We start from the raw sequence: 15595 nt of genomic DNA on the forward strand, positions 1-15595 counted from the left end.
TGCAAGGAATTCATGATTATAGAACAATCAACTAAAAAGTTCAATACAACTGAACCACACATAGTGATTCTAAAATGCACCACAAGAGGGAGCCCATGCACCACCACAATAGCTAGTCTGAAGTCCAAATCTCTTACAAAACAGTGCCAGAATATTAAATATTTGTCTTATTGTACTAATTTGACGTCAAACTAAATGTTTTCTTTGATATACGACAGAATCGGCGTCATTTAGCATCACCTTCGAATCTGCGGGAATTAATTCGCATTGTCATGTATGCTCATTCATGTCGGTGGAGGTGAAAGTTTACAAGAAAGTCCATTTACCAGCAGACCTGCAAGTCATTGCACAGCTGCGCTCACGTAAACACAGATTGCTCTCGCGCCCATCAATCCTTTCGCCCACTCTTCCTCTCGTTATTCTCTAAAACAAACACCCATCAAACTAAGATAAACGGGTTTGATGTTAAAAAAATGTCGGACGCCTTGTAATTGATGCGGCGGATGACGCAGAGGGATGCGTTTGTTTTGCACAATTTTTTTAAGGACAGAGGATACACAAAAGCGATTCACAGTAAATTAGGTGTCTCATAACTGGACATGGAAAAGACAAATAAGGAGATTCCTTTAACTTGACCAATTACAAGACTAGACAGGCACGATGGCGTCAAATATGCGCCATGAATACCGGTAATTCACAACTATGACATCATTTCTTTCATTCGGCCAACATCATCGATTGCACATTCAAAGGAACGCCATAGAAATTGTACAAATTGTGAACATTCCTAACTTTTGGTATTTATTCATGTTTTTCAACAGTGGGAGGAAAGAGGGAGACGTTACTGGGAATTTTAGTTTTTTTTTTTTTTTTTCGGGGGTCTTAAAAAAAAAAGAAAACAAGGAAGAGGGCCATATATAGTAGGAGATGTTCCGCTCGGCATTAAATCACACTTTAAACGTCTGACTCATGACCAAGACCCTCCTTCTCCGTCTCCTTTATAAACCACCAAACTTCTTTCGAATTAACACTAAACAACTTGCTTCACCGGAACATTAATATCTTGTATTTAAGTCACTCTTTGCCTTTTGATTCTAAATTTATTTATTTATTTCCGGTAAGGTATTTATTCTTATTTATTTATTTATCGCCTCCAAATGTTTTGGTTAGCAAACAACACTTTTTGGTGCTTTTTTTTCCTGGTTACCCTCCTTCCCGTGGCTCTGTCCTTCTATCTGGCCGACTCCAACCCGCTTTTAAATTTTAACAGTCAAGTCAGGGAGGGGCACCTTTACACAGGTACGGGATTTTATATTAAATATTCCATTTGATACGCAATATAGAACACATGTGGGGATATACTGTGCATATATACTTATAAATATACCTTTGGCAGAAAATCACAGACGAGGGATGTACCTGCAGATCAGCCAGGATGGAAGAGTGTCCGGAAGCGAAGTTCAGACCCCTTACAGTGAGTCTTCTTTTTTGTTTTGTAAATACTGCAAAAATAGCAGGAAGAACAGAGGACACGCGGTTGGAACGTCTGCCTCGTGGTCCAGCAGTTCCATGGTTGACTAGCTACTCCAGGATTACTTTGTGTTCTCTGTGAGGTGCTTCTACTCTGGCTGCAGGTAAACGAGCGGTTGAGTAGAAGCACCTGTGGTAGGGTTTTGACTTGCTGGAACTGGATTTCACGGGATTGTTATCCATAGTCTTAAATTATTTGGTGAATCAATGGCATAGAAAGTATACGTTCATTTACATTGAAAAAGTATGTTAGCAAAACTGCTTCTAATAAGGATGGATACATGAATCTGAAACATCGGAGGCTTTTACATTCATCTTGCCTGTAAATATTTGCAGGTGTGTTGCAGTTACAGTCGGTGCAACCGGGCCACATTGCCATTAAAGGTCAGAGGTCATCTTTGTTTCTATGCGCTGACAGCGGGGGATCTCTGAGGGGGCAGGTAAGCCAAAGGAGCAATTTGTGTTGAGTTGATCCATCAAAGTCAGGCTCAGCTGCAAAACTTGAACTCAACTTCATTTCAATGGCGCCACCTAGGGGTGGTAATGGCCAACCCTATAAATGGCTAGTAGGGTAATTTTTCCACAGTGGTTGTTCCATTCACAATAAATGCCAATAATCTTGTTCTTGAAGAGCCATATATTGTTTATTTCCTGTTTCTATGGCGAAAATGTTGTTAAAACGTTATAGTGAAGAGCAATCCGGATATGTAGTGCAAAAGTAAAATAAGTAATTTGATATTTTACCTTAATTCCACTGGTGTCACCCTTAAAAATGGCAGTGTAGAATTTATTGCTTCTCCCCAGTTGTTGTTTTGTTCATAATAAATGCCCATATTCTTGCTCTTGAAGATCCATACGTTATATTTTGTGTTTCGGCGGTTACGGAAGTTTTATTTTGTAAGTGTAATATTGTTTTGTTGTGAAAAGTAAACCGGATGTTATTGTATTACACACGAGAAACCCACGCAGGAGTGGCTGTATCTCTGTGGTTTTATGCTGCATTCGGAAATATGGGGAAGTCGATCTCTTCCGACTACAAAAAGAACATAGTTTATGTTATTAAAAATATATATACATATCGATCTTTAGTACGACATTAACTTGGCTTTTCAAAATGCCACGCAACGCAACGTGATTTGTACTTTTGTTCTGTGAAATATATGAAATTCTTTAAAAACCAGATACATTTCTTTATTTGTAGAAATAAAAATAATTACGTAGAAAAGTATGTTAGAGGTCAAAACGTGTTGCGGTGAACCAGAAGAACAAACTATTTATCTGAATCAGTCAGCTTGGTTGTTGTTGTTGTTTTTTACATTTTCCTCCAATGCTTTGAGTTAAAAAAACAAAAACAAAAAACAAAACAAAATAAAACAGAGTGGGATTTATCTGATTTCTCACTTTCATGATTGCAGCATTAGCCAAGCACAACACGTCCGTGTGTATGTAGTAATTTTTCTGTGTGATGTGTAGTCAGAATGAATTAAACATTTATTTTGTTTCAAGAATTTATGATTTTTTTTTAAATTAAGATTAACATTTCAGATAATTAGCATTAGCATAGAGTTAGCAATTAGCATTTATAATCGCGATTAACACGTTAGCTCACGAATGTTAATATGTCAGCTTAGTCTACTCATGTTTATCCTATCACAGAGAAGCGAGGAATGGCATTTAACTGTTTTTTTTATTTTACAAAACCTTTTCAAGTGTTTTTAGATTTTTAGTTTGTTTCACACCTTTGTGTCATCTACTGTGAATGACATCATCAACAGGTGTTTTCATAGATGGACTAGCATTAACGTCAAGCTAGCGATTAGCATTTAAGTTAGCATGCTAGTCCCCTCATGTTGTTTTTTGTTAGTTTTTTTGTTTGTTTTACATCTGTAATATTGTCCCTCCCGCAGACACACTTTTCAGAAGACGACTGCACCTTCCAAGAGTTACTGCTGGCAGACGGCTACACTCGTTTCCTGTCCCCACGTCATGGATTTGCCGTGTCGCTGGCGTCCAGGCGCTCTCTGGATCGCCAGGCCGTCGCCTTCACTCGATTCCTGCCACTCAAGGACACCCTCCCGAGGGAAACCGCATCGGAGCAGGCGCCGGTAAGGGAGACCTATGTCAACCTGGACTCTGATGACCTTCTCGGAATGGCTCAGGATTCCATGCTCAGTCCTCAGTTCTCCGTGGAAAAGTGACACGAAATGAGTTGTGTTCATTTAAATTGAAACAATTAAAAATGCCACATTGGATTGACTTCAATGCAGGCGTGGTTCTGACTGGCAACCCATCAGTGGCTTCATCCACATTTTGAGTCATTAGAGAAAATGTTTGGATGGATTAAAAAATGTGAAATGTTTTATTATTATTATTATTCAACTTATTGTCTTTGTTGTATGTATAAAATAGCTTCCTATTTATTCTATTTATTTTATTGAGCAAATGTTTGAAATATATTGGTGAAAAATGTGAGTTAAAGTGTGCCAGCGTGTTTTTGTCTGAGCATTAAAGATTACAGACTGATGTTGGTACCTCTCAGGTATTTTGTCAGAATGTAAAACAACAATAAACTATTTTTGGAATTTTTTAAAGCCTTTTATTATTAAGTTTGGATCAATTTCCCTCACACAGATTTTTTTTCCCAAAGTGCTTTAACACTTTCACTGATACAACACACGTACGTGTGTGCGTGTTATGTTTTCACAAAACCAAACTTATATTGCAGGGATAAGTTTTGAGTTACAATTGACAAAAATATGGAATTTTAAGGTCTCGACATTCATTTCGCAGCAGCCACCACAATTTTTGTTTTCGGAGACATAAAGCCTGGAGACATATATATATATATATATATATATATATATATATATATGTGTGTATGGTTCATCACTCTCATGCTAAGGAAAGAAAGGCTGTGTTAAAAAAACCAAAAAGGAGGCTAAATATACTGTAGCGGTGCAACGTGTCAGTCAAAGATGTTACTTAAGATGTAAGCAATGAAGTAGCCAATAATTGTATAGCTTATCAATCAAACACCGCTTCATGCTAGAAACTTTGTAAAAAATAAACATTTTTATTGAGCACATTAAAGTGACATTCATGCCTTGGCTAAATCACAAATCTGTTCAATTTTTCTATTACAGAACGATGAGGTCACACGAGCTAAAGCGGCACCAACTGCGAAAGTTGCGCACGACCGAAAGAATGTCGAGAACGTTGGCTTTAGTTTACGAGAGGTCTCAACGCGTTTGCAACACGAGCTTTTCAAAATAGAGACCATCTCAATGTTTCCATTTGGAAATATGCAAAGTGGCAAAGTAAGACGTCATAGTGTCTGGACATGCACGTTATAAAAGTCAAACGCTTATTCGAACGAGGGAACTTGAGAATCTACAAATTCTACATAAGACATTGTGCTAAATTGAAACCATCATGTGACCAATATTTTTTTTGCCTTTGGAGAGACATCCCTTCAAACCTGGGTGACAAGCGGTTCCCTTAAATGCACATTTCCTTCGAATTCGCCATTGGGCCCCATGTTAGCCAGAACGCTCCCGTTAAGATTGTTGTAGGTGCCTCCAATGGCATAATAATCCCCCTCAGGATCCAGGTTCCCCTCTTGAGTTTCTTCCCCCTCGAGGTCCTCATCCTCCCACGGCAAGCTAGTGACATGCGTATACTGGGATCGATCCTCACATTCGGTCTCCCGGTGATAGAAGTAGCTGAAGTTGGACACGATGACGGGCACGGGAAGGGAAATGGTGAGCACGCCGGCGATGGCGCACATAGACCCCACCAGTTTCCCCCACACCGTCTCTGGGTACATATCTCCATAACCCACGGTTGTCATGGTGACCACGGCCCACCAGAAAGCATGCGGTATGCTGACAAAGGCCGTGTCGCTGTGGTCGGCCTCGGCGAAGTAGATGGCGCTGGAGAAAAGGATGACGCCGATGAAGAGGAAAAAAATGAGAAGGCCCAGTTCGCGCATGCTGGCCCTCAGCGTCTGACCGAGGATCTGGAGACCTTTGGAGTGACGGGACAGCTTGAAGATCCTGAATACCCTCACCAGACGGATGACTCTGATAATGGCTAAGGAAGTGGCGGGGCTGGTTTCGCTTTCCTTGGCTAGCTCTGTTCCCAGAGTGACGAAATAGGGCAAAATGGCGCTGAAGTCGATGATGTTCATGACGTCTTTGAAGAAGTGCATCTTGCTGGGACAGCAGCAGAAGCGCATGATGAGCTCAAAAGAGAACCAGAATATACACACCGTCTCCACCATGAAGAACGGGTCGTGGAAAAAATTGGGCGGTGGAGGCAAGCTCGCCGACGTGTTCTTTTGATGGGCGTGGTGCTTGTAAAAATGTTCCTGGGATTGGAGACAAACCACAAATAAGAGCCAAAATTAAAAATAAATGAATAAATAATTCGGGTGCCGGCCCAGTAGAATGGGAGCATCTGATCATTTTTTTTTATTTTTGTGCTTTGTTTGTTGCACATAGGGATAAGGTCAAAATCAACTTCTTTTTTTTTTATGAATCTTTGAACACATTTTGAGGAAAACACAATGAATTTCTTTGACACCTCCCCTTCTATTGGCTCATACACACACACACATGTATATATATATATATATATATATATATATATATATATATATATATATTATATATATATATATATATATATATATATATATATATATATATATATATATTATATATATATATATATATATATATATATATATATATATATATATGCTCTTTTAGAAGACGATTAAATTAGAATGTATTGCATGCAAGTATGAGATAAATGTAATTAAAAACAAATCTAAATGCAAACCGTTCTTGAAGACTAGATGGACATCGACTAAAAAGTTAAATACAACTGAACCACACATTCATAAGTGTATCACTAGAGGGAGCACATGTACCACCACAATCACTAGTCTCAAGTACAAAACTCAAAATTACAACAGTCATATTCAATATTTCTTTTATATATGACAATAATGGCAGCATTTAGCACCACTCCATATTTCACGCTTCAAATCTGTGAATTTCATAGAAAATAGCATGAAAAATTAACCTGGAAACTGGAATTAAACATATGTAAACATCAACAAACTCTGTGAGGATTAAAAAATACTGAAAATACAAATACTTTAAATGTACCTATGGTGTACCAGCAAGTACACCATTTCATGCGCATGAAATTGCATGAGACGCAGGAAAAAACAACATAACAAAAAGTAAATGTAAAGAATTGATACTAACACTTAGGTATTGATACAATGCAGATATTTACATTAGAATCGGTTTCATCAGCATTTGCTTTCATTGGAACGACCCGAGGTACCTGGAGAAGTTGCTAACGGCTAACTGAGGACTGTGCTAACTCTTTGGTAACAACATGATTCATATATCGACCTTGGTATTGATTCAATCAATACTTGGAATGATTTGCACAGGCCTAGTTAGCATATGAAGTCGCCAACTGCTACAGATAACTGTGAACTTTTTCCTCTCAAAAGTGCCTACAAAAAAAATAAAAATCAAGCTCGCTAGCAGCTATTGTGGAGAAACAGTTGGTATAGAATTCTAGGAGAACATCTAGCCTTAGCTAGCACAAAAAAGAAAAAAACATTACTCCAATGACTGAAGATCTGATGCTATGGTAAACAGAAAACAAACATTTATGGATCTGTGTTGAAAATTAGCCCTGTGGCTAGCTATTTAGTAAGATAAGTTGAGCTAAGACAAGATAAGCTAGCGCAGGTCACCTTCTCATCTGACTCGTACCCAGAAATCGACTAAACATGTTTGGCAAAAATATTAACCTGTTTGGAAAGCTCCGCTATAATTAGCTCCATTTTACACATATCCCCCGGGGATCCCGTTTTCTCAGTATTCTCATAACCATAAGTTCAGTATGTTGTTCACCATCTCATTGGCTGTCACTTTTGGCAGCCATCATAAACCGGTTGACATTTGTGGCTTTACATATCAATCATAGCTGCCCCGATCTCGCTTGCAGTGCACCTGTCTTTCCATTTTGCGTGACAGTTAGCGTCACATTAATGCACACTGAGAATTTAGGTGAAGAAAAAGGTGTGAAAACGGCAAATCTGGGTCTAATTATTATGAACAAATGCTTGCGTTTGATACCTTGACACGCGATTTGGATTTTTTTTTTTTCGAAATGACATTCAGTAGTAGGTCAGCGCCAGTGTTTATTCCTAAAGGTGCGTATCTGGCCTTCAGTATGTGGTCATCACCACCGAGGGCTCTCCTCAAACTAAATATAACCTCGCGAGATGTCTGAAGAGAAATACGAGAACGTCTCGCTGTACCATTTCCCATCCATCTCTACATTCATCACCCTCATCCATCGCGCCGACTGCCAGTGCGGTTCACTGGGCCTCCAACTGAGCTGACTTGGCCCGGACAAAGTTACAGTACTTTCCTGGCAGCTCGCGCATACAGAGGCGAGCGGCCCGAAAGAATGCATTAACATGACCCGATGCGTTCGACTCATCCTGTGAAACCTTTTAATCTTCTGTTCTAAGCCGGCAGAAGATTTTGGCAGCGCTTCACTGATGTGTCTGGTCACTCTGTGTGACCTTTTCTACGCGCGCTTAACCCTACGTTTTACTCATCTTCTTTCGTTGCGTCCAGGCCGCACCCTTGTTTTTTTTTTTGTTTTGGGTTTTTTACACATTCTTGGTTTCAAGCATCGTAAATGTGTCGTCTATTTTCCTTTCACGGAGGAAAAAGCTTTTACGTAAGAACAAAAAGTTACAACAAAACAATAAGTGGTTGAAAACCATAGTTGGATCATAACGATGTGTAAAAGCTGCATGCTAATTATGGATTCATGTTGTATCATGTGAAGCATATGTTTGAAAACATGATTTATCTTCAAGTCGAAGTAAAGTGAAAGTAAATGTCTTCTAAATTTGACCAAATTGCAGAGGATAATCCATACTCAAACTTTTGTTGCATTTTTCAGAAGTCGAATGTATGAAACCCCGGGTAATATGGGTAAAATCTAATGGTTTTCCTATTCCTACACTTAAAAAAAAAAAAAAAACATCTGCTTAAAGCTGACTGTTTCAGAGTTCTACACTGTGACAAGCTAGCGCCAGCTAACAGCAACAACAAGCTGTACTGTAAATTGTAGCGGGAAGGAATGGAGAAGGCTAGCTTGCTAAACTCGCTAGCAAGCTAATTATACGACACGGTGGTAGAAAAAGGGCCTAAACTACATAAGCACTGATGTAAATAAAAATAAATCCATCGGTTTAGCCAAGCCAAAATACGGAAAACTGACACTGTGAAAAGTAGCATAACGCTATATCTCCAAAATTGAGCTCTAGATAGTAATTAAATTGAAGTAAAATTCTGGAAGCAATGGTAGTTAAGATAGCTAGCTAATGAGTTGTGCACTGTTTTGTTAAAAAAAGGTCCTGTAGAGTAACTAAACACTACATAGCCACTAATGAAAATAAAAGCACTCAAGTTTTTATACAGGGTGCAGGGGTGACTAATGCTAGCTGTCCAAGCTTTTTAGCGGCCATCTTTTTAGCTATACCCCAAAATCAGGAAAATTCAAATGTATAACTATATCTTTAAAACTGAATTCTTTGTAGTTCTGCATCTTGTCAGCAATTTTTGGGAATAGATTCCTTCATACTAAACTTTAATTCAAGGAACAAATCGGGATGATAGCTTACTAAGGTTGCCACCTAATTGTGCTCTGTTATGTTAGAAAAGGGCCCGAGTAATAACTAAACACTACAAAACCAATGATTTATATAAAAGTACTCGAGTTCTTAGAGTGGGACATGGGTAAATAATGCTAGCTCTCAAGGGTGTCAATGGCGGTTGTTTTAGCTATGCCCAAAAATCTGGAAAACTCAATTGGCGAAAAACAGCTTACCGCTATATCTTCATAATTGAGTTTTATATAGTTCTCAGATTTTAGAATCAGATCTCCGCATTCACTTTAGAGGATCTTTAACTCAAAGCTTCAAGGTCAAAATGTCATTAAAGAAGGGGCACATTAAGTCATCCCGATTCTATTTCCATTCACATTCCGTACCTCTCGTGTTTCCTTCTCAACACGGAAATCTGGCAGCGTCTCCAGGCAGAAGATGAGGATAGACACCACAATAACCATAACGCTGATGATGGCTATGATGCGAGCGGCCGATGACGATTCCGGGTGTTCGAACAGCATCCAAAGTCGCTTTTGCATTTCGTTGGCGGGCAGCGGCCTCTCTTCCTCTTTGGAAAAGCCTTCGTCCTCCTTGAAGCGGTTCATGATGTCCTCTCCCAGTTCGTAGAAATATAGCTCATCCATGAAGATGTCCAGAGGGATATTGGCGGGCCTGCGAAGCCTGCCGCCCGACTGGTAAAAGTAGAGGATGGCGTCAAAGCAGGCCCGATTCCGGTCCAGGAAGAGCTCGTTTCGCATCGGGTCGAAGTAGCGCGACCGTCTTTGGGGGTCGCCGAGCATGGAGTCGGGGAACTGGGCTAAGGTGCGAAGTTGGGTTTCGTACCGCATCCCCGAGACGTTAATGGCCAGTCTCTCGCTCAGTGCCCATCCGCGTCTCTTCTTCTCTTTTTCATTTTTAATCTCCGTCACACCTTTTTCCACGATGTTCATCTGGTTTTTCATCTCTTTATCGTTCTCGCCTCCTTTTTCCTCATCCTGCTGGTCACTGCTTTCCATTCCGTCGGGTATCACAACTTACGACGTCTCTCCTGAGGAGCTGCTGCTTAAATCGCCTGAAACCAGAATGATAGTCCCGTGAGAAGATGCGGTAAATTAACATAGCTAATGCTATAGAAGTAGAAAACGAGATACTGCAACAATGGGACTTTGTCTAGTTAAAAAATCTATCGAGACAATATATTTACCCGGAAAACATTTAAAAGAAGCTAAATCAGATGAGACAACAGTCCGCCGATTGATTCGAGAGTTGAAAAAAGGTTTCTACTCACTGAAACCAAACTTGAACTCTCACATTGTTCCCCTCCGGTCGCTTAGCGGGTTGACTGTCCGTCCCGCTGTCATCGTGTCCTTCGAATCGTTGTTTGTCGATGTGTCCTCAGTGGAGAACCCCCGCTGTCAGTTCCTCAAAACTCCGAACGGGTTTCGCACCACTTGTTTGCTGAAGGAACATCCACAATCTTGTCCGTCCGTGTTGCCTCATGTTTGTCCGGTCTGGAAATTTTTCGGGAATGCTGTCCTGAGGAAATTCAATCTCGGTTCAACCCCTCCCTTTCCTTTCCCCCCTCATTTTAGCAGTGGGGCAACACAAGCTTCAGTGGCCGCTATCGAATGTCAAGTCTGCATGGGACCCCTCGGCGTTGGCTTCACTAACAAGCTCAATACTCTGGCTGGAGTCCATCCCAACCCTCTTACGGAATCCCCTTCAGATCCCCGGCACTTTGCTGGCGCTCAATTCCACGCAACTTCTATCTAAGCTTCGTTCATCAACCTCAACATCAAGAGTATCAGGTAAAGCATCTTAAGTTGATACTCGTGAAGACACGGTGTCTTCCACCTGACATCATCGACAACAAAATCCATCTGGAGAGTTCTGGCTGACTGGAAAGTTACTCAAACATTTTCAGAATTGAAGATACCATCCGTGCATTGAATCAACTCAAAACCCAATCTCCGGGCACTATTGCAGTTGTAGTCTAATAAATTTAATGTTAGTGTGCAAAACATACCTTACAGTCTTCTCGTCCCCTTGAACTCACCTCGGCAGACAATATTTGACCACTAGAGGGAGACAGTGTGTTGGGCCAAAAGAAAAAAGGGGGGGTCTGCCAACATTTGCTGCATTAAGTCACAGGAAAAAATAAATAGCAGTAGGGGCTGTTGCATTTTATCTCCCTTGTCCTTACGCGGTAATAAATGCTGGTAATGGCCGTACTATGAGGTAGAACCTGCATATGTGTGTTTAAAATGCCCTGTGATGTTTAAGTGAATGCAAAGCATTTGTGAGATTATGTGATTTCATACTGCATAGCATTATTACCCATGATGAAGACACGTGACTCGTCAGACCACAATGCTGTGTCATTTCTATTGTCCTTATCGGGGACATAAAACAGCGCCGTAGGGAGCGTTGTCCTTTTTATTGTTTCTCATCGGATCTATAGTACTGTATATTCCTCTCGTTGGAAAAACCTGTTTAACATATGATGAGCCTATATGTGCTGATATGGATGGATATGGAAAAGTCTACACACCCCTGTTAAACGCTAAGGCGAGAACAAACCACAAACTTGTGCGACCAATAATATATGACCTACGTATAACTGAAATAACTATTAAAATGAGATTGACCTCAAAGAAAGTTCAGTAGTTCTAGTAGGCTTTTCCTCTATTGTTTTCTTTTCTGGCAGAAGCCTAAATATGGTTGAGTAGGTTATGGTTAAGTATTGGTATCACGTATATGTATGGCACTGGTACCTGGCCTTATTTTAGGGTATCAGCACTCTTGGCAATTAGGAAGCACAAGTTACAAATTAGAACAATAGCACTGTGCCATAAATGGCAGAAACATCAGAGGGCGGTGAAAAACTGTTTGGTGGTCAATGAAAATTATTAATGTATTGATATTTAGTATCAACTCAGCGATTAACAGCTGAGTAGTCATCCTGGTATCGGCTTGAAAAAAGCGGTATCGAAAATCCCTAGCTAACTGGTATTTGCAAGATTTATAATTGCATCTACATACGGTTATGAATGGTGTGCACATTTTTGCAACCACATTGTTTACGTTGTTTGTCTTTACTTCCCATTTCAAAAATGAGTCAAAAATATTCAACTGTTTTAGAGGTTATAGGTTGCATTAATTGTTTTGTTTTTTTAATGATATTTTTACACCATACAGTACATGTGCCATTTTCTCTTCAGCTCAAAAACTTTTGAAAAAAGCTATGTTTACTTTTTATATCCACAGTACAGTATATGCATTTTTGCCCTAGAGTCTATATATAAAGACCTTGCATATGTTGCTATCTATGCAGTATCGGTTTCAAAATGTCAGATTGGGATGGTAGCTGGCATCCGGTGTCCATGATATGGCTTGCTTTATGTCATCGTTCTCACATATCGGAGTACAGTTACAGTAAAATCATAGATCAGCGTCATATGACTTGTCTTCGGGCGTTAAAAGGCTCAAACGTGTCTCTGGCTAAAAACAGGAGGCCACTATACAGTAGAAGCTTCTTGGAAATACTGTCATCCGAATGCATCACGCCATATCCTTTCACTCCCAATTGAATGTGTCATCTTTCACTTTCTTCAAGGACTTCTCATTGTGTTCGCGCTTCAAGTCGGATTACATCCATCAGCGCGCGGTGGGATTCTGGACCCGACTGGAACTCTTCCTGTCAGCACGCTCGCACGTGCCGCGGAATGTGCTCACATGAGAATTTACTAGCGAGTTTAAGATCTAAATTATTTGCAATCTATGCCAGGTTCGCTGCACCACTGAAACAACATATTCACAAAAATGCCTGAGCAACGTATGAAAAATGGCCAATATGACAGATATATGCGCAGGAGAGCCAGGCTCTTCTTTGATGTCCACTGCTGTGTCCATTTTGTCTCAGCAAAGCAGCAGAATTTATAGCATCCCATCCAAACACACAAGAAATAATTGGAAAGGCCAGGATGTCCTCTACCAAGGACACTAGGACTTTGTCGGGTAGCTCCGATCAGTCGAACGATATAGATCAAAAATAAATGTCCACTATGAGACATAAATTCATAGAGCGTGTCTAGATAGCCCATTACTTTTATAGATATCCTCTTGAGACCCAGCCTATAAATTTATGTCCATACCCCTGTCCATTTTGTCTCAGCAGGACAGCGAAGTGAATCGAATCCTACCCTAACACATGATACATCATTGGAAATGTCCTCTAGTAAGCACACTAGGACTTAGTAGTGGAAGGTCAGAAGGTAGAGACCAAAAAACAAATGTCCTCCACGATGGACACAAATCAACAGCCAAGATATATTTAGTAATGATCAAGCGCATAATATTGCACCGAGTTATTTTTGACTTTCAGAGGATGTCACAAACAAAGTAGCACAAAGGTCTTCACATTTTTCCCCATTTATTTAATTCATCTCAATGATTCGAAGCAATTTTCTCAGAAAAAAAGAAAAGAAAAGCATCTCATGACTTATAACCAGTTATTTCATTCAAGCTGCTATGGAGATTGGTTTCACATTAGTTCGTATTGACATTCATACATTTTTAAGTCTCAGTAGTAGAAATATGTTAAATTATGACACTTTTATTGATATGTTTCTATTTTTTCTCTCGCTCTTTCTTCAAAATATAAAAAGATAGATCATGAAACATTCCATTGAAATATACTTTATACACTTCTCGATGTGTTATGACATTTCAAAAATAAAATTCGGATACCCCAGTGACCACCTTGTCTTCCATTTTGACCGCAGTCCAGTTTGATCTACTTAACAACCAACATTTTGTCTTTTTTTTTTTTTAATCTTTGGAACTCTTATGTGGATGCATGACGTCGGCCCGCAATATCCCGTGTGCGATGTCTGATAGAAAAAAAAAATCTACGATAGGATTATTTTTTTGACTCTTTACAACGTACGATAATTGCGTTTTAGAAGTCATGAAATCAAGACACGGTCTCGAATATTTTCACCCGAGAGAGCATTACAGTAAGTGTCAATCGGTGGCATTCTTGGTGCGGATTGCATACAGTGTCTTCAAGTCAACAAACGAGAAACAGCTCGATTCAAACACGCCAAAACATGAATTGTGTCTTTTTTGAGAGCGGATCACACCCAAACGTTAAACTGTAAAGCATACGTGAAAGTAGCACTCTGTTTGAATTTATTTGAAAAAAAAAATCCCGTATTTTCCGTACTATAAGTAGCAAATAAAAGCCTTTCATTTTTTTTTAAATCACCGGTGCGCAGGGAACATAACATATAACGTACAGTATGTACGCTGACAGCAATAAGTCATAGAGATTATTATGTTACCTTTTATCACCGACCGTATGTTTGAGCACACGTCTTTTAACTCTTTCAGTGCCATGGACGAGAATTTTCGTCATGAAAAATACTTTTTTTTTTTTAATGAATGGATAGATGACATTCGTGGCCAGCTCTCCCCTTTATATTATGTCAATCGAGTAGTGTAGTTATATAGCAGGGGTCTTCAACCTGCGGCTCCGGGGCCGCATGTGGCTCCGGGGCCGCATGTGGCTCCTTCATTCTTATGTTGTGGCTAACCGTGGTTTGGGAAAATAGATCATGCTTGGTTAAAATCGACCTCTACTGTGTAATAAGTAAAATGACAGAGACAGCCAATCGGTTTCAGGAAGGTAAAAACAGGAAATGAAAATGTAGCGCGGCCTTTCAGATTAAAAGCATACAGATCATTAAGATGATTAAAAACTAAGGTCATTAAAAACTAAAGCGCTTGAAGAATTCTAACACAAAATAAATGTCAACTTAATGCCCCTGGCGTCTGGGCAAGGATGGACTCAAACGTTGGGTCAGTCTGCTATTTCTTTTCTTGAAACCAAGAAGGTAACAACCTTGGAAACCACAAGATTGTAAACAAGAAATACAGTGCGACTTTTCAGATTAAAAGTAGATATTTCAAGATACAATAACACAGTCTAAGACACAGAATACATTTCGTGTTAATGACAGACGTTGGTTCGGTCTGCTTGCTTCTTTTAATGAAAATAATGTGGTAAAACCTTGGCTAACAAAAGCTGGTGTAAGCAAAGTTGCCTTTTCAGAAAATGAAAATTTCTGATGGCACTGAAAGAGTTAATACGGTGCACCCTATGTGAGGGTTAAGTATGCAAATAATGGAGACTGCGCCTAATAATACTGCGCCACTTGGTACGGAAAAACGGTACTCGGTTCATTATTACGCACAAAAAAATGGAAAGACATCGTTTTTGGGGTGAAATGGCTTCGTCAAAGCCTGGTGCATGTCATGGACAAGTGATGATTGATAAGA

The 15595-nt window shown here is 39.7% G+C and overlaps 2 protein-coding genes across 4 annotated transcripts; one reads left to right on the plus strand and one right to left on the minus strand.

The window, feature by feature from the left end:
• The first annotated feature begins 1068 nt into the window (after window positions 1-1068).
• On the plus strand, window positions 1069-3923 carry LOC148409513 (fibroblast growth factor 21-like). Of its 2 annotated transcripts, XM_088439778.1 has the most exons (4): window positions 1069-1299; window positions 1397-1474; window positions 1867-1970; window positions 3438-3923. In XM_088439778.1, the coding sequence occupies exons 1-4, from the start codon at window positions 1158-1160 to the stop codon at window positions 3726-3728; spliced, it is 615 nt and encodes a 204-aa protein (XP_088295904.1). In that variant the 5' UTR covers window positions 1069-1157; the 3' UTR covers window positions 3729-3923. The 2 variants fall into 2 exon arrangements, with proteins under 2 accessions (XP_088295904.1, XP_088295905.1); XM_088439779.1 differs by lacking the exon at window positions 1069-1299 and having other exon boundaries at window positions 1334-1474.
• Window positions 3924-4694: 771 nt separating this feature from the next.
• On the minus strand, window positions 4695-10558 carry LOC148409514 (potassium voltage-gated channel subfamily A member 1-like). 2 transcript variants are annotated; one of them, XM_088439772.1, is made up of 3 exons: window positions 10542-10558; window positions 9637-10325; window positions 4695-5899 (listed from the first exon to the last, which is right to left on the minus strand). In XM_088439772.1, exons 2-3 carry the CDS (start codon window positions 10267-10269, stop codon window positions 5003-5005), a joined length of 1530 nt encoding a protein of 509 aa, XP_088295898.1. In that variant the 5' UTR covers window positions 10270-10325; window positions 10542-10558; the 3' UTR covers window positions 4695-5002. The 2 variants fall into 2 exon arrangements, with proteins under 2 accessions (XP_088295898.1, XP_088295899.1); XM_088439773.1 differs by having other exon boundaries at window positions 9637-10546.
• Between the last annotated feature and the right edge of the window lie 5037 nt (window positions 10559-15595).

This window comes from Hippichthys cyanospilos, chromosome 17, assembly GCF_059441005.1.
Source record: "Hippichthys cyanospilos isolate Australia breed blue-spotted pipefish chromosome 17, RoL_Hcya_1.0, whole genome shotgun sequence".
In the NCBI taxonomy this organism is placed as follows: Eukaryota; Metazoa; Chordata; class Actinopteri; order Syngnathiformes; family Syngnathidae; genus Hippichthys; species Hippichthys cyanospilos.